Here is a 19,602-nt window from a genome sequence, read left to right as displayed (position 1 = left end):
ACAAAGCCCTCCCTCATTGGCCCCCGTGATAGCATTTGCTGTTTGCTGTCTGCTTAGAACCAAATTCTTGATACGTTGATATCATTACCAATAAAGGCAATTCAAAATCCGCAGTGTAGTAGCGATAATGGAAGTGCGAAGTAGCGAGGGGTCTCTGTATTTGCAAAAAGTCAATCAGATTACTGTTAAAGTGCAAAGTGATACATCGAACCGTCTGAGGTTAATTTCCAACCATGAGCTGTGTTGCATTATATGGGGAAATTCATAGAGAGGTGTTTGTTTTGTTCATTGCTATATCTGAAACAGAGTCTTCTTTACACAGCTAAATTTTCTGCACACAGCGTGGGAAGAGGTGGGAAGCGCAGCCCATATTCCGCACCTCCATTGCTAAAGCACTCAACATGAATAATTCGTCACTCTCAGATCCAGTTTTGTCTTCTCGTGTATCCATTTCACATTTGGGGGCAACGGAAGCATTTTGCAAACACAGTGCCTTGCAAAAGTATTGGCCCCTCAAGAACGTTTTCGACATTTTGCGATATTTTAAGCTTATTTTAAGTCTTATAGATTTAAAAAACTCAAAATATTTTATTTATTTTTTAAGTTAAGAGGAACAACCAGGTCTTGGTAGATTTGCAGTGATTTTTGCTCTCTGTTTTAATATTACTCCTTGCACAGTTGATTCATTTATGTGTGTTTTTTTTTTCAAAATATTTGTAGGTATTATTAAATAAATGTATTTATCTTTTGATATTTCATATATACATATTTATTTTTACATTTTGGCAGGATCCGTTCTTTATAAAGTTCAGTGTTTGGATGCTGTTGTAGTTCTCTTTTAAATATATTCGGCCTGAAATCAGGTTTTATATGAGATGAACTTGTGAGAGGGTGTGGTTTTGTGCCTTTACTTATCATAATCATCAGCTTATGTGAGACATAAAGCGGTAGTGGCTCACCAGCGTTTCTACACAGAATTATTATTATTATGATATGAAAATACTGGCACAGATGGCTAGTTCTGAGTGTGCACCTGTTTATATATAGCTTCTCAGTAGAGCACATGAGAGAGAAGAAAACAAAGCAAGTCTGTTAGTTACTCCATCATCATCATTAATGCTTCAGAACAGAGAAAAGATTCTTATGGAACTTGGTGAATGCAACAAAATGTGCACATGCATGCTAGAGTCTAAAACTAAAATATGAATCTCTGCAAAAGTATTGCCCCCAAGAACTTTATGAGACATTGTCATCACAAAGACCTTATCAATATAAAACTGTGGTGAATGTCCGGCACGTGGGTAGGAGGAACGGTTGGAAAAAAATACTTATATATTATCTAAAGGGAACAGGACTTCACTTTTGATAGGATTAATTTAGGATTCTCATTCGTATAGGCTATTCGGTTAAAGTTACCATGCCCATAGAACCGAATAATTTCTGAAAACCAAAGCCGTCACCTTGTTGAGGTCTTTTACACCTTGAAGTTTCAGTTAAGTCTCAGCCCTGACTCAGCGAGGATGGCAGTGAGATCGAACAGTCTTGCAGCGGGAAACCACATGCCGTAATAACGATTTTTCGTTTATATGGCCTTTTTGGCCTTTTGTGCCCCGGCAGGCAAGAGATAGTGAATCTTGTCAGTGGTTCCTTTTGTAAAGGACCATTAGTGTATTTACAAATCACACCCCTGGGCCCAGGGCAGTGGTTTGGGCGAAAGCTGACACTTTCCCAGTGTGTTTCAAGGGTGAAACGGTTCCGAGATTGGGGGGAAAATCTTAATCACAAATTGTTTTGAAGCCAGTAGGCTGCGGACGATTACAAATATAGCTGGCAAAGCGAATATCCCAACGCGACACACACATCTTTCATACGTAGTCATGAATTATTAAATTACAATCATAGAGTTCATGTTATCAGACTTGATTGTAATCCACTGTAGATTTGTGGTCTCTGTGGGGAGACCCTGGTATGCCGGGTACTGTCCATCAGGAGGTGCAGTCATTCCACCCATCCCAAGGGCCTAAGTTCTTTGAACTGGAGTGTAATGTGGATGTTCGTTCTGTCGTGGTAACGAAAAAGAAAAAAAAAACAATAGGGGAAAACGTTGTCTTGACGAAGCGAAGGTAAATGTAGTCCGATAATCTAGTGGAAACGAAAAGGAAAAAAAAAAAGACGAAAGGTTTTTTGGGCTTATTTGCCCGACAACGGCCTGGTCTTGTTAGGTTTGCAGTGTTTTATGCTCTCCCCATTTTTATATTGTTGCCCACACAGTTCTTTGCAAAATAGTCTTGTCTATAATTCCTCCTTTAAATGTTTTCATAAATTTATTCCGGAACTGCCTGGTGTGTTCTTTTCGGACCACTTTCGGTTTCAGCAGCGCATTTATTGGAGTCACGCATGCGCATTACATACAATGGAGTCACGCATCCGCATCACATTACATACAATGGAAAAAGACTGAAAAACGTGAATCTTTGAATGTGACTATGTGTGTGTGTGAATGATTACTAGTGTATTAAAAATAGAAAAACAGGTTAAACAAGTTAATTTCATAGCAAGTTAATTTGTAACATAGGAGTCTGAGAAATACACAATAACTAAAAGTAGCTTACTTTACAAAGTCTAAATTAGAAGCCTGAAATACTTTCGCTAGGCACTTTAGATTTGGCGCAGATGTGTGTTGCAAATCGAACACGTTTAAAACATTAGTCCTTTCAAAAATTAAACTGATGAGAAAAGAAACTAAAATCCTGTATCCCCACAATTCAGTGCTACATCAAGGTAAGCCTTTGTCCAGTTTTAGAGCAATTATCATCAAAAGAAAAAAAAAGAAATGATCATCAAACATATTACAATATCTAAGCTTGAACCACCACTAACGGCTGAATACGAAATTAGGTGACCCAGACAATCTCCATTAAGTATAAGACGGAAACTTTGCTCTATATTTTTATTACAACTTTCATTTAAAGGAACTATTCATCTTGATTTACTTTCAGACCTATAACTCGCCTTAGCCTTACAAATAACAATTTTGGATGATATTCATGGTCTTTGGTATCCATTCATATGCTAAGTAGTAGAACATTAATCAAATGCCAGTTTGTGTTATTTTTTTTCTAGAAATGTCATCACCACAAAGACCTTTTTTGTTATGTGTCTCAATACAAAGTCAAAAAAACGCATTTCTCAGGCACCCATTGACTGAAAAGCTATCAGCCTTGTTTTCCTTATCTTTAATTTAATATAGAACAAAAACTCTTTAATGGATTGTTATGTGATGAAAATGTATTAAATTCAAGCAAAAAGGGGCCTTTTTTCTTAACTGATATAAGATTGGATTTGACTACTTGGAGTTGTTAGAGGTTGGTAGCTGCAGTACCGAATTTGGCGACCAGAGGGCATTAGAGACCCCTCAAAAGCAGATATTTATCAATTTTGTAGGTATTTATTGGGGTTGCCTTGACTTGAAGCCAGGCTAAGGACACTCAGGAAGGGCCTAAAGTACAACTTCACAAAATCAGCTCACTTGTTTTGGAGCCTATAGTACTCACGCGCGCACACGTACACACACACACAGAAATTGGAACTTGTAAAGTAGTTTGGATTAGATAGATTAAATATTACAATTTCATGACTCATCAACCCAGTGTAAAATTTATTGTGTTGGAGTGCTTTGTTTTGTGCTGTTATGCAAGTCATGACAGACTGCCTCTTCAGACCTCAGGCAAAGATGATCATTTTAGAAATAGAGAGAAGGGTTACAAACAGTGCTGCCGCCTCTTATTTTATCTTTCATAACCTGTGATATTAACATCCCGTTTAACTGAGCTGCTACAATGATCTGATATTTAATAAGTGTTCAATTTACTGTCGAGGAACGTTTTTCGAGGCGGCATTCAGTCGTGTTGGTGTTCATATTTTCATATGAGATAATATTCAGTGCAAATGTCCTGCTGCTAGCAGATGTTTTATGCTCCACATACAGTATGTTGTATTGGCCAGTCGATAGAGACAGCAGTTCGAATTGTTATTCACACAGCATTTTTCATTTGCGTACTCGATTTGAATGTGTTTAACACTGTCAAATAGTTAGAGCATTTCAAAAAGATCAAAGGCCACATTTGGACTGAATCAATATAGGAAACCTTTAATATGAACTTCTGTTTCGCACAGTATTCCAACCCCCTTTTTTTCTATTTTTCCTCCAGAAAAAGGAATGGCTCTGCTTGAACTGCCAGACGCAGAGGGCTCTGTCTGGAAGTTTGGGAGATATTCCAGGTCCTGCCTCACATCCTGTGGTTTCCACCATGCAATCTGCAGGACCTAATCAGCAACCATCTCAACAGAACGAGTCTGATCATCAATCAGTGCCAAGGACCTCAGGTCCTCAGCAGCAACAGAAACAACTAGGTCCTCAAGTAAGTGGCCCTCCCTCTCCTATGAAACAGGCTGAGCATTCCACTCCAACTAAGGGGATGCGCCAAGCTTCCCCTCCAATCAAGGGTTCTACTCAGTCTGGTGCTCCAGCTAAAGGTTCTTTACCACCAGTTTCTCAAACCAAGGGTCCAGCTCAACTCCCAGTCCAGAGTAAACAATCTCAAAATAAAGGCTCCGCTCAAAGTAAGAGTCAAGCTCATTCTGGTAACCAAACAAAAAGTCAAGGTCAGGCTAAAGGGCAGCAGCTTCCAACAAAAGGATCGCTTCAGCCCTCTGCTCAGGTTAAGGGTCCTTCATCTGGTGCTAAGATTGCATCCACCCCTAAAGCAACAGCCAATTATTCCAAGACTTCTCCCCCCTTATCAAAAACAGCATCTGCCCAGACCAAAACCACAGGTACATCTCAGGTACGCAAGCAGACACCGGGCCAGGATAAGGCAAAAGTCCCACCTAAATCTTCAAAAGAAGATGTCAAGGCGTCACCAAAGAAAGCCTTGCCAGAGACGGTCACACCGAAAGATTCGAAGTTAGAAGAAGATGTGCAGAAGACAAGACGTCGAGAAGTGAGCTGCTTGAATCATCACCTTCTCTTCACTCCTGCAATTCATTATTTTTAATATTTTTGTTTGGTTTCTTGCATGCATCTTTTACCAATGTGTACTTCATATTGTTATCGTTGTCATCTGTCGTCACAATTCATTCCTGGTGGATTTTTACAGATACAAATACTTGATACCACTTATTTTCCTTATTTTACTTTGTCAATGTTTTTATATCCATCCATGTAGTGAATATAACATTAGCACATCTGGGCCTAAATACCAGGCAAAGACAAAGCTGCATTTATTTGATCTTTAACGTTTGTAAATACATCACGCAATACATTTTTGTTTCACATTATTGCAATTTTTTGTGTAGTCTATTTAAATCAATGGTATGAAATGTTTGCAAGTTTTTATGTTTGTATTATTTAACATCACAATACCTAGGAGGCATGGTCAGGCATGTGTGGAATTTATATTTATATTGTATCTGTTAATCCATCAAACAGTTTACTCAAACTCGTCATTTGGATTAATCTCTTTTTTGACTACTCCACTGATTTTATTATCCCGGCCATGCTATTGTTGCTGTGTCATACTCTAATATTGTCATGTATCTGTAATAATTTTGTTTTATTTGAGTTGTCATTTCCTGATATGATTCTCATAATTCATAACAGGAATAACCATATCCATAACAAACTTTAACATTATGGTCATTCCTAATATCAATTGTAATTTCAATTAGAAATTCAATTGTGATTTTGTTAATGGGTCAGTTTTCTCTTTTTATTTTCTCAAGTCTTTTGCTGAATGCTTATTATTCGCTTAATTTGCAAAAATATATTCAGCGTCCAAAGCATGATCATAATTGTTCACCATCTCAAAGAATATATAAGCGAATGTACCGTGATCGCCATCAAGCATGTAAAGGAATGAACAGTTTTGCTTTTATGACAAGTGTTTACAGTGTTAATTTGTCTGTATTTACCACTGAAAAGGCAAAACCAACCAAAATAGCATTTTATAAACAAATTATGGCCACTATTTGATCCAACTCATGAGCGCTACAGAACATTGCATTATATATTTCATATGTAATCTATTTTGGTTGATTTGGTCCTAGGACTTTACTGCTGGGATATTGCGACCCTGTTTAATGAAAGATATTTCTTTTTCATGATGTATTTAACACTTCAAGTTTTGACTCATCACTTTCTTTTTTACAGGATTACGTCAAATCGAGTACACAGAGTTTAAGTGACACTGGATATTCCTCAGATGGAATCTCAAGCTATCAAGGGGAGATTATTGGTCAGATTCACGAAGATGCAGTAAAACTCAATGAAAAGGGTGTGCCTATTTCCTCAGAAATCACAAAGTTAGAAACATCAATGAAACCTCTGTTGGAGTCAAAAACTACACTAGACCAGAAGCATAGACCCCATTCATTGTCTGTTGGACAGGGAAGGGATTTAAGTCCAGACGACGATCCAATACGAGATGAATCGGATGATGAGCTCAGCTGTAAACTTCGTCATGATTATGTGGAAGACAGTAGTGAAAGTGGGCTCTCGCCATTACCCGTAAGACAAAAGAAGTCACACAAAGATTTAACGGACGAAGACTTTATGAGGAGGCAAATAATGGAGATGAGTGCAGACGAGGATGAGTTGGAGGATTATGGGGACCAGAAAGCGAAAAAGGGACATAAAGTTAGTGGGGATTTGGACAAAGAGAGACGAAGACTCCAACACCATTCCAATAGCTTTGAGGAAGCAGCTAAAGAATCTGCAGGGGGATACAAGGCAGAAGAGGATGAAGATGTTGTCATGGCTGGGGGTCTTCGCCGGTTTAAGACAATTGAGTTAAATAATACCAACAGTTATAATAGAGAAATGGAACTCAATGCTGAGCATGAACTACGTGAACCAGAACTGGAGATGGAAAGTCTGACTGGTTCTCCAGAGGAGAGGTCAAAAGGAGAGTACTCATCCACATTACCTGCTACTACTCCTAGCTACACTTCTGGAACATCACCCACATCAGTATCATCCATGGAAGATGACAGTGACAGCAGCCCCAGTCGAAGAGCCAGATTAGAGGAAGCAAAACAGCAGAGGAAAGCTAGACATCGCTCACATGGCCCACTTCTTCCTACCATTGAGGACTCGTCTGAGGAGGATGAGCTGAGAGAGGAAGAAGAGCTGCTAAGAGAACAGGAGCAAATGAGAGATCTTGAGCAACAGAGAATACGAAGTACTGCTCGAAAAAACAAGAGGGATAAAGAAGAACTGCGAGCACAGAGACGGCGAGAAAGATCCAAAACTCCCCCCAGTAATCTTTCTCCCATAGAGGATGCTTCGCCAACTGAGGAGCTGAGACAAGCTGCAGAGATGGAAGAACTCCACAGGTCATCGTGTTCTGAATACTCACCATCAATGGACTCTGAAGCAGAAGGCTTTGAGATAATTGGCGGCAAGCTCTACAAATCAGGAAACGAATATAACCTTCCCACTTTTACATCATTATACTCTCCAACAGATAAGACACAGTGTATATCTTCTGCTGATAAAACACTAAAAAGTGCAGAGGAGGTGTATGAGGAGATGATGAAGAAAGCCCAACTCCTTCATAAAAAAGGGAAAAATGTTACGCAGCAGAGACACTCGCTTAATGAAAATACAAACCTTCAAACAGTTTCTGCCTTATCCCCTGGCCCAAGCCCAACCCAAAGTTCAGCACCTATGTCCTTCTCCGCAGCTGGAAATGAAGCACGGATTCCAGGAATCCATGCAGCTCATCTTTCAAAAGAAACTCAAAATAGGATGGTTTCGCAGAGTGCCAAGATTGAAGATGTAGTTGCAGGAGTTAGCACGACCAAAATGCAAGCTGGCCACAGTGTTACAGCTCGAAACACAGCTGGTACAGGCTCCCAACGTTCATCACAGGCCTCACCTGATTCTACAAACTCCTCTCTAACTTATAAGGTTTTCTCCCTTTTCAAAGGGTCAAGCCCGCAAACCTCCCCTAGCACTTCTCCTGTCCAAAGCCCGACGCATTCACCAACTGTGCGTCACACTGGAAGTGGTGGCAGGCAATTGCCTACACTGCCTGGTGCGCCATCCTCTACAGTGGCTTCCCATGGAGCTCAAAGGTCTAATTCACCGCGTCTTGTCAGGCAGCAGTCCTCTCAAGATGCACCGGGAACGGTAATCACACTGGGATCTACACCACCTAAACGTGACAAACCTATAACTGTAAATTCATCCACGTCCCCTTTATCATCACCAACACAGGTTAGTTATAAAACTCTCTATAGCTCCCAGAATCCATCTGCAAGTCCTCCAAATTCACCACAAATGCATTTATCCCAGCAGCCCCCAAAAAGGTATTCGCAAATTACTCAAAATCCTGAAAAATCACATGATCCTAGTACCACACAGACTCGTGGATCTATTTCTATGGACAATATATCACTATGTAAACTCTCAAATATTTCAGGCGCTTCGATGGTCATGGTTCAAAGCCAAACCCACCCAGCCAATATTGTGGATCTTAGAGCACCAATGAGATCTGCCCCAATTATAATGACAGACCAAGGAATGGATCTAACATCCTTAGCTTCTGACTCAAGAAAGTACGCTTTGGGGACGGAACAATCATCTGTTCGACACACAGCAGTACAGCCTCTTATCATTAACTTGAATGCACAAGAGCAACCTCATGTGTCTGTGTCAACACCAACAACAGTGAGTGTGACAGTGGCAAGTGCTATGTTCATATCACAAAGCAAACAGCCAATTATATATGGTGATCCTTTGCATAATCGTGTAGATTTGGGGCAAGGAGTGGGCTCCGCTGTGTGTTTATCCCAGAGTAAGACACCAGTCTCGGATCCATCTATTCCCAAAATTGATGCCTGCCTTGAGAACTTAGGTATACAACAGCAGCAACTGCAGTTACAACAACAAAAGCTCTTGCAGCAGCAGCAACTTCTTGAGCAGCAGCTCCAACAACATCATCAGATTTCTTCATTTGCTCGTTACAATTTAGCTAATCAAATTCAGCCGCTTGTGACAAAAAAGGATGTTGTAGTTACTCAGGCAACCAGTTCCCAGCCTATAGTTACTGCGAGAGTGGCTCCACTAGCTTCTCAATCTGCTTGTAATGCCCCACAAGAAATGTATGGTGGGGTTGCTCTAGAGCTACAAAATAAACCCACAGTAATTAACTTGTCCACAGGAAAGCCCCATGTTATGATGGTTCAGCTTGATGATAGCAAAACATCACAGACAGGAACAGTAACTCAGTTACTCAAAAAAGAAGATCCTCCTCCCACGCCACAAGTCATGGATTTAACTGGGACAATTAAACCAGAAAATCAGGTCGCTTGCTGCGATGTTGTGTACAATTTACCATTTGCTGGTTCTTGTGCAGGGTCATTGACTTCGAAGCCCACAACCGTATCACCAGATAAAAAAACTACCACTGAAACATCGAAAGCACCTCCTAATAATTTCCATTACAATATCAATCAACAACAGCAATCACAAGTAACAGAAGAACGTACAGGCTACCTCGGACAAATGGTTGCATCAGGGAGATTGCAACCGTCCATGTCTGATACTAATCTGCCTGGTATGACCGATTCTGGTCATTATCAGAGCAATAGTATGGCAGTAGATCTTAGCAACACAAATCAGACCCATGACAGTGTATACCTCGGCATGGGAGCTCAGTATGGCTCATACACAGATTTGCGTCACCAAGGAGAAATTGCGGGTCCTGCGTTACCAATTAGGCGTTATGGCTCAATGTCAAACATCAATTCTGACTATTGCTATGGGCCTAAGGAGTTAACAGGATCACATGGCTCTAATCTAACTCAATTTAGTGCAACCACTGCAAGGGAAATTAGTCAGATGTGTGCTGCTCTTAACACAGGGGATCAGTTTGCAACACGCTATGGGAGTAATCATGATCATTATGGAGTTGGAAGAGGTGCACATTTAGGTAGGCTAAATCTCCATCAAAGTTTAGCATCAATAAGAGCCAGTCTGCTGTATGGCCCAGATGGAAGACCTTTGTCAAATGGTCAGACGCTAACAAACCTAATAAACGCAAGACAAGCAAGTATACGTGCCTTGTATCCTGCTGCTATGAGAGGAGGTGATGGCATGATATATTCTACCATGAACACTCCAATAGCATCTACATTGCCAATTACTACCCAACCAGGCCCTGTACTACACCCCATGCCTAGAGGAATTTACCGGCCTTATCCTACAGGTGTTACTGCTGTACCATTAGCTAGTCTCACGAGATTGCCACAAGTGACTCCCAGAAATCCAATTGCCTCACCAGGAACATATACATATCCTCCTCCAAACCAGTATTCTGCTTCAGCCACAAACTCCGGCAGTATACCTACCACTTCACAGCATGAAACTCCTATGTATCTTGGAAAATCTTCAACGGCAGCCCCAATTACCCCACCTACCCAAGCTGATCAGTCCCAACATACTTCGCAGAAGACATCAGATTCACAAAGTCAAGGACAGCCTCCAGCTGTCAAGGCGGCACAAGCCCAAATGCATCAACAGCAACTACCTGCTCAAACTGAACCTTTATCATTAACCCAAGCCCATCCTCAAATGCTATCAATTAGTCAACCCCAATCTGCGATTTCTACACAAGGTCATATCACAGCCAATGTTACTGCTCCGACTTCCAAAATATCGACATGTGACACTCAGAAAGGGAAGGACGATGAGAGACTTAGTCAGCAACAAGAGCACATGCTGCAGATGGAGCGAGAGCGTGTTGAATTGGAAAAACTTCGGCAGCAGCGCCTTCATGAAGAGCTGGAGCGAGATCGTATGGAGCTTCAGCGTCACAGAGAAAAAGAGCAGTTGATTGTTCAGCGAGAAATTCAGGAATTGCAGACCATCAAGCAGCAGGTCCTACATCAACAGCAAGCAGAAAGAGAGACTCAGCTTATTATGCAGAGAGAGCAACTGGCCCAGCAGAGGATGCAGCTTGAACAAATCCAGTCTTTGCAGCAGCAACTCCAACTCCAACTAGAAGAGCAAAAAAGACAAAAGACAGCAGCAGTGGAGGCAGCGGCGGCTGCAGCAGCAGAAGCAGCAGCGGCAGTCGCTGCTGCAACATCGGCTCAGGGGGCTATACAAGGGGTGGTTGTCGGAGGGGGGGCTCCTCAAGGCTTTCTTATTTGTGACCAGAGTGGAAGGGTTATTCAACCAGATGGTCAAACTGTACAATTTTGGCAAGATGGCCAAGTGGTCCAGGCTGTGGTAGCTGCTAGACCTATTCATAGTTCTGTCTCTGAAATGTCTTTGAAAAGTACTGACAAACAGGCTGACTCTAAGGTTATTAAGAAACAAAATTCGATGCCCCGTCTTAGAGACAACACAGAAGATGACTCTGTAAAGAAGATCGCTGACAGTTGCATGCAAACAGATGATGAGGATGGAGAAGAACGATTCATAAACCGGCGCAGGAGAACGAGACGTATTGCTGACTGTTGTGTGCAGACCGATGAAGAGGACCAAGCTGACTGGGACCAGCAGCCAGTAAGGCGCAGACGATCACGTACATCAAAACACTCGGAATCCAGCGGTGACACGAAATCAGATGCTCCACCCAGAGCGGTATCTGCAAGTATAGCAATTCAAACTTTAAATGACACTTCATGCCAAACTGATTCGGATCAACTAGGTAGGGTTTCACCAGCTATTCATATCACTATGGCAGAGAGCTCAAAGGTTGACTTGTTACATTACATTGCAGCACCTGAAAGGACCCGAAAGGGAGAAAGTCTGGCCTGTCAGACTGAACCAGAATCTCAGTCTCAAGGTGTGGTGGCTCCTCAACTCAGTGTACCTACAACAATTAGTCCATACTCTACTAACCTACACATAGCTGGTGCAAATACATCTGACCCAAACTCCCAGAGACTCCAAGGAGTTGCTAAATTTGAGAGACGAAAACCAGACCCTCTGGAAATAGGTTATCAGCAGCAAGCAAACGAATCTACTCGTCAAGCCCCTAAAACCCCTCAGGTTTTGTACTCCCCAGTGTCTCCGTTGTCTCCCCATAGAATGTTGGAGACAACATTTGCCTCACAAGAAAAGCTTAACAAAGCTCATGTGACACCCCAGCAAAAAGCCTTTTCCGCGGAATCACCACAACGCAACCAGTCCCTACCAAGACCCATAAAAAGTGTGCAGCGCTCCATGTCGGATCCAAAGCCTTTAAGTCCAACATCTGAGGACCCTGCCAAGAACAGATTCTCCCCATATTATCAGCAAGCTGTTTCCAACAGTCAGGTAAGAACAATATTTTTGTGTTTGGTAACACAATGGGAAATTAGTCAATTACAATTATTGTATTTTGATTTATACGATTGTAACTGTGGGAGGACTCAATCTCATATTAAATCAAAAAGTTTCATAAACCAGTATATTTTATGCTCCGTATGGTCATGAATTTACCAGATCTAACATTACAGCAGAATATGTTAGCCAAGCCAGAAATGCTTTTACCTTCCGGCTGTTCCCCATCTTTCCTTACTTAGTATCCCCACCCCTTTTCCCTCTTATTTCTCTCTCTCTAACTCTCTCTGGCTATCAAGCGCTTCAGAATTGCCAGGAGGACACTATATGGATGTTTTTATGCTTACCTCCCCTTTTTAATTAGTCTTGAAAAGTAAAATAATATTGATTTGAAACTATCCAGTATAATAAAAGAGAAAAATGTAGAGCTTATTTATCCGGACTCGTTAATCATCAGCATGGATCAACCTTTTGCAACTAAATTGTAAGTAATAGTTTGCGTATATATACTGTATATTTTTTTTATCAACACTTTTCTTTTTTTCTGCATGCCCAAAAAATAAATAATTTGAAAATCCTGCAATGAACAAAACTTGACTTCATTTGAAAAAAACATTTAAATATGTTTTTCTCCTAGTCAGATTAACAAAAGTGTCTTACTATCGGATTGATTGATTATGTACTGAATGCATGCTTACCTTTCACAAACTCGCAATGTACTGTATGTGGCATTGTAATCATTATCAAGTTTAAAAATATATATTTATGTCAAATTCTGACATCAATAATGCCCCGACTCCATGTAGGTAAATATATGCATTGATTTACATGGATCTTAAATTAGTGTTTGCAGACCCTTCCTGCATACTGAGGTATATTAATGATCCTAATTTACATAAACACGTTCTGTTTATAGCTCATTCCGCTGATGTTTCTCTGCCTCTATTAGCAGATGGCCTCCCTGCAGCAGCAGCAGCAGAATGCTGTGATGAGGAAGGTAAAGAGGACTCTTCCCAGCCCTCCTCCGGAAGAGACACCGCTGCCCATAGTTACTCCAGCACAAATGTACAGTTCCCCTGGCATGCCACCGAGGGTTTTGCCTAGACCATCACAAGGAGTCACTAAGGCTGGCTTGCTGAGCGAACTGAAAGCTGTGGAGCAAGAATCATCTAAGCTCAGGAAGCAGCAAGCCGAACTGGAGGAAGAAGAGAAAGAGATTGATGCCAAATTACGTTACTTGGAATTAGGCATTACTCAACGTAAAGAAACCATGGTGAAAGAGCGGGAGAGGCGAGAGCTAGCTTACCTGCGCTGTATGGGTGATCCACGCGACTACATGTCAGACAGCGAGCTCAATAACCTCAGATTGGGAACGCCAACAGCAAATTTTGATGCCAATAGCTTGCTGACAAGGCCCAATACTGCACCTATGAGTCAGTTTACTAATGACCTAAATGCAACATCGCAATATTCCTCAACCTCCGTCTACATGTCTTATCCTTACACTCAAAATCAATCATCAGTACAGCAGCCCGTCTCCTCTTATCATCAGATTGGTTTCCAACCGCCTCAGTACCCGTCATCCTCTGCTCCCCAGCCGGGGACTTTCCAGCCCCATCCACCTCCAGGCCCTGGATACCAGAACCAGGGATCCTATTCCTCCTGTATGTATAGCCAATCATCTTACCAAACAGATCTCGGTATACATCAGCCTGGCCAACAGACATTCCATCCCCCGAATCAGCCAATGCCAGGCCAAAGCCTTCCATATCCTAGTCACAGCTCCTACCAGCCAGTATTGTCTTACCCTACCCAGGCAGATATCCTTACAGTACACCAAAGACCAAGACAAACCTCTCTGGCTGACCTTGAGCAGAAGATGCCCACCAACTATGAGGTCGTAAGCAACCCAGCAGTCTCTGTGACCACATCAGCTCCAGATGGGTCATATGGCTCGGCCTACAGCAATGCATATGGGCAATATCGCCCCTCTGACCCTGGTCTTACACACTCTGGTGACAGCCCAACATCTGCTTATGTTTCAGATGAACAATATTCCTCTAACTTAGAGCAGAACATTCCGAGGAATTATGTAATGATTGATGACATCAGCGAATTGACAAAAGACAACGTCATTCAACCAACTGATGCCCTTGGCCATCCAGCAGGAGGGCGATATCGTAGCGAGAATGGGCCAGGACGTGGTGGCACGTATTGTAGACCTGAAGATGAGCAAGTGGATGCATTTGCACGACCATCTAGCTCAATGGGTTACCACAGTACAGTGGATAATCGTACAAGCACCACAGTGAGTGGAGGATCTTATTATTACGATGACTACAAACACACATCACGGAGCAACTCCAGTGCGCACAAAGTCTCACCCAAAAATCTTGCACCCGCTGTAGTCTCTTCTAAACGTAGTAAGCACAGAAAACAAGGAATGGAACAAAAAATATCCAAGTTCTCTCCCATTGAGGAAGCTCGAGATGTGGAGGCAGACCTGGCCTCCTACACAATGACAACTTCAACTGGAGGCAGTTGTACCATAGTGTCCAGGTCTAAGAAGCAGGATGAAACCGCATACGGAATGAAGAGGAATTCCCATGAGCAACAGAAATATTACGGCAGCAGTCGCGAGGGTCTTGAAGAAGATGATCGCATGTATGGGTCTGGTAGGTCCCGGTCTACCGGATATGGCATGGATAAGATATCATCTCGAGACGCCTCAGGTCACAGAAGTAAATCATATGAGAGAGATGCCATGGAGCGTTGTCAGAGAGGTAGCCGCAGTGGAAGGCCACCCATACGCAATCAAAATTCTGAGGAAGAGAGTCCGAACAGTCCTGTTGGTAAACCTGTAGGCATTGGACGGAGCTCTGCTGTGGCAAATGCCCATGATGTGAGGAACCAGTACGGCTCAAGTCATTCGCTTCCAGATGTGCAGGACCACCACAAGAAGGATCTTCCAAGGAGTCATGTGTATAAACCAGATGACCCTTACCTTGTTGACGACATGCACTGTGCTGTTTCTGACAGTGAAGGTAACTGGTGCTGAATAATTTTTCTCGTCTTGCATGTCTGTTCCATCTTTAAAGTGCTGAAAAGAGACTGCGTGCCAGGGGAAAGGTTTTGGTCCCCTTTTCTTTTATGGAATGTCTCCTGGTAAAAAGCCTCTATGATTTTTTTTTTTTGTTCTGCATGCTTTGGTTTCCTGTCTTTATTCACTGGCTTCCTAAACTATACATGGCTGCACAAAGTGGAATTTATTTTGTCGCATGGCTACTATCAACAGACAACTTGTTAAGGATAAACTAATGCCTGATACTGTTTTTTCTGGTTTTACAAAAAGCCTATCATTTGGGCCAAGAGGAGACTGACTGGTTTGAAAAACCTCGGGAGGCTCGCTCAGAACGTTCACGACATCATAGAGGTGGAAGTCAGTCATCTTCAGGTAGGCGCTCAAAGCACACCTACCACGACTATGATGAGCCGCCGGAGGAATGTGGACCCCAGGACGACAACCATCAACGCCATTCCTCCTCGGCTTCATCGCGGGACCAGCGTTATCATAGCAACAGCTCTGGGAGGCACAACTCTTCCCGGCACAGTTCAGAGGACCCCAGATCTTCCCGTTCTACCAGGACGCACCCTAGAGAAACATCAGGGCGATCTGAAGGCAGGATAACTTCCTCTGGCCAGAGAAAGGGCGGCTCAGACTCCCGTTCTGCCCAAGGTAGCCCTCGGAACTCAGGAGATTTCTCTCGTGACTCGGCTGCCGGTCACCACCATGGCACAGGGGGACTAAGCCAGAGACAGTCAGGAGCACGCACAAGACGGCAAGATCCATCTGCTGCAGGGTTAAAGATGCAGCAGCAGGACCATGCTGGGCGACAGCGTTCAAGTGGTCAAAGTCAGTCTGGAAGACATCCAGGGTCTGAAGCTCTTGATGGTACCCATCAAGCGCAGCAGCAGCAAAATGTACAGCAACAACAGCAACAGCCTCAGCAGCACAGTCAACCCCCTCCTAGCAGCCAGGCAACAACTAATATGGGAGCCAGTCCACAGCAGCAGCAGCCAAAACCAAGCCATGCACCGACACAAGGACGACCATCAGCAGAAGGCCCTGCAATAGCGCAGCCAGCCGCTTCACCGGTTAGTAAATGCTCAAATAAATAAATATTTCTTTGCCTCTAAGAAAATGTTTAAGTACAGGCAGATTCAGACATCTTTACTGTGCGTAATTTGAGGAACTAATTTGAACAATGTTGCATGCTGAACAGTTAGAGAGGAACGCTGCCAATTATTGAAGAGTACAATTACTTTACATATACAAAGTAAACATTCTTGCCAGAGCTCCTGCGACGTTTTTAAAATAAAGGCCCCTAAAAATAGTAAATTCAAATTAAACTTGATGAGAGTTATTTCGATTTTAAGACAAAACTAAATTAAAACAACAACAATAGAAATTGAGTTTCGTGTGTGTGGCAAATAAAGTATTTTTTCAAACACAGTTTAGCCCTGTATGAATCGGGTTTTTTTTGTGTGTGTGTGAGACCCTCGGGGTAAGAAGTTCAGACACTTCAGCCTTAAGACAAACATCCAGAATATAAATACAACACTTGATAAAACAAGTGATGTTTTCAACTCTATCTTGTAGGAATTTGGTTTTAGATAAGATCAACGTCAGTGTTTGACATTATTAACTATTTCTTAGTGCTTCATCATACTTTACACCTGACTAAAACTGACTTTAAAAACTAAAACATTCAAATGGAAACGACTAAAATCTATTGCCATGGTGAAATATAAGTTAGCAGGTCTGCCTCAAAGTTCAGCAGTCCCATATTTAATTGCAGCGAGCAGCTTCTACGTGTGGTTAGCATTATCTCCTGAGTGGACTTTCTGCGGGGACTCTTGTTCGGGAAGTCCAAATTGTCCCGGAAATGTGTATGCGGGTGTGTGTGAATAGATTGTCCTTTTCAGTGTACCCTGTGACTGGATTGGAACCAGTTCAGCGTGTCCATCGACTGATGTTATACGCTCTGGCACACCCGTGACCTTTGTGAGGTTGATCAGTTGTTAAATGAATAAATGAAAACATAATCCAATTTTGACGACTCAAAAATGTACTGTACGTTATGCACCTTAAAGCAGATCTTGTGATATATTTTTCTATATACAGGGAGTACTGTATTATAAAGCGCATGGGATTAAACTACACTAAGACCTCGGGTTGCATAAAAAACCCCAATACATTTACATTAAAATTACTTATTTTATAGAACATGAAATAACATGATGACTGGGAGCACCTGTAAAACTAATTAATTAATTCATAAATGATGACTGTACTGTCACACCAAAGTATGCCCTTTTTCGCTATCTAGACAGCTAGTGAATGATGCCCCGAATTACCAGTCCTCTTTCCTTTAGTTGTTGGTGAATGGATGAATGAAAACTTTATTCGAACATTAAAATAAAAAGAGGACAAAAACAATAACTCAACAACAAAGTACTGTTACATAACATGTTCGAAAAGGGGTAGTAAGAAGCAAATGCTTATATTCCCTACCCCTTCATCTTCCCCATTAAATACACCAATGATATAACAACAATTGTAATAATATTAATAATAACAGTTATGATATAACCATAGCAACAATAACACAAAGTTAACCATAGTTCTAGACGCACTTTTTACAATCTCTAGTATCACTCATACTCCATTTTCTTCATCTCTGTATTCCGCCAGGAATGTTTTTTTGTATTTAAATTTGAACAAGTGAATAGTTGGACATTGTTTGATCTCGTTTTGTAAATTGTTCCAAAGTTTGACTCCACACACAGACACCCACATACTTTTCCTGGTGGTTCTCACCTTTGGGATTATGAATTTACTACAGCCCCTTAAGTTATAATTTCCCTATTTCCATTGTTTATTCGGACAGGGGCCTCAACCATTACCCTCATAAGGGCGCGGTAAATGTAATAACACGGTACAAAAAAGTCACGTTAGACTGCTAATTAAACAGATAAATTCGAAGCTAATCTTTGACATGCTAACAACAATTCATACAAAAGAACATTCAATGATTCACAATATGTTTCATACTTTCTAACAATCATTGTCCAAAAGACCAAAAAAGGATTTGTAATGAGCGTTCGAAAGTTGGCGTCTGAGGTACTGTCAAAGTTCCTCTTTTGTTTCCTTTTAACAACAAACAATTAACATGTTAACCACAAAATGGCACCCAAAGTCCACTGTTTATGTTTCTCAAAGACAGAACAGTTACCATATGCAGTGTAATCTATTTGTTTTTCCAATTTTACCCACCATATTTTGTGGTATGTAAGGCGCACTGGATTATAAAGCTCACTTTCAAATTTCTGGCCAATTTAGGGTTTACAGTTGCACCTTCTAGTCTGGAAAAAATGGTATACTACTGTGCCACAGTGATGGTGTAAATTGAGTCAATCTTACTGTCCCTGACATACTTTTGTTTTCAGGGGAAAACCGATGCAAGATCAGCAACTATTGGAATTAAGCCTACAATGACCGTCCCAACCATGCCACAAACAACCAAAACAACTCCACCTCCATTAACGGGTATCGGTAAGTCAATTAAGGTATTTTTACTACCAATTAGGGCTGCAACTAATGACTAATTTAACAGTCAACTTGTCATTGACTATTTAAACGATTAGTTGAATAATCAGATAAAAAATGTTTTTCCAAATTTAGCATGGATTTGATTCAACTATGTGGCAAATTTTAATAAAGACAGGAGAGAATGGTTACAATGAAAAATATATCTTTTGTTGAACATACTGCAGATTTGTACCCAAAATTAAATACAAATTTTGTACCTAGAAACAATAAAGCTCAGTGCTTGGTCAGTAGAGACATATACTGTCATTCCCTGAATAAACCTCCGACCGTTTTGTAGGGAAAGGCAAATAAATAATGCATTTGCATTAAGTAGTTTTATACCAAGAAGAAGCTCATTAGCTGCAGTAGAACAGTACATAAAACTAACATTGGGTGAATATTGTGAAGTACATTCATTGTCTAACTTCAAAATCCATAGAAACCAAAAACAACAGTTTCAATACAAGTGGTTTTAACACCTGACCTTGTCGTTGTTAAGGTTTTGTCATCTGTCAGGCGCAGTCCGACAAAACGCTGAAGCTCTATCTTAATGCGAAATATACGCGGATAAAAATGTACAATGCATTTCATTAAAACCGTATTGGGGTGA

At 41.5% G+C, this 19,602-nt stretch overlaps 1 protein-coding gene across 2 annotated transcripts in view; it reads left to right on the top strand.

Annotated features, from left to right (window-relative positions):
- Positions 1–19,602, top strand: part of bsnb (bassoon (presynaptic cytomatrix protein) b) — a 108,847-nt gene that overhangs the window by 76,298 nt on the left and 12,947 nt on the right. For both annotated transcript variants that reach the window (XM_088338261.1, XM_088338260.1), the window contains exons 4-8: positions 4,212–5,003; positions 6,212–12,334; positions 13,290–15,384; positions 15,693–16,495; positions 18,851–18,956. In XM_088338261.1, coding sequence (XP_088194387.1) covers positions 4,212–5,003; positions 6,212–12,334; positions 13,290–15,384; positions 15,693–16,495; positions 18,851–18,956 — 9,919 coding nt within the window. The remainder of the gene's footprint in view (positions 1–4,211; positions 5,004–6,211; positions 12,335–13,289; positions 15,385–15,692; positions 16,496–18,850; positions 18,957–19,602) is intronic.

The sequence above is a fragment of the Urocampus carinirostris genome, chromosome 6 (genome assembly GCF_059441175.1).
Source record: "Urocampus carinirostris isolate Australia breed hairy pipefish chromosome 6, RoL_Ucar_1.0, whole genome shotgun sequence".
Taxonomy (NCBI): domain Eukaryota; kingdom Metazoa; phylum Chordata; class Actinopteri; order Syngnathiformes; family Syngnathidae; genus Urocampus; species Urocampus carinirostris.
Note: the sequence above shows the minus strand (reverse complement) of the source record. Positions and strands in the feature narration are given on the sequence as shown.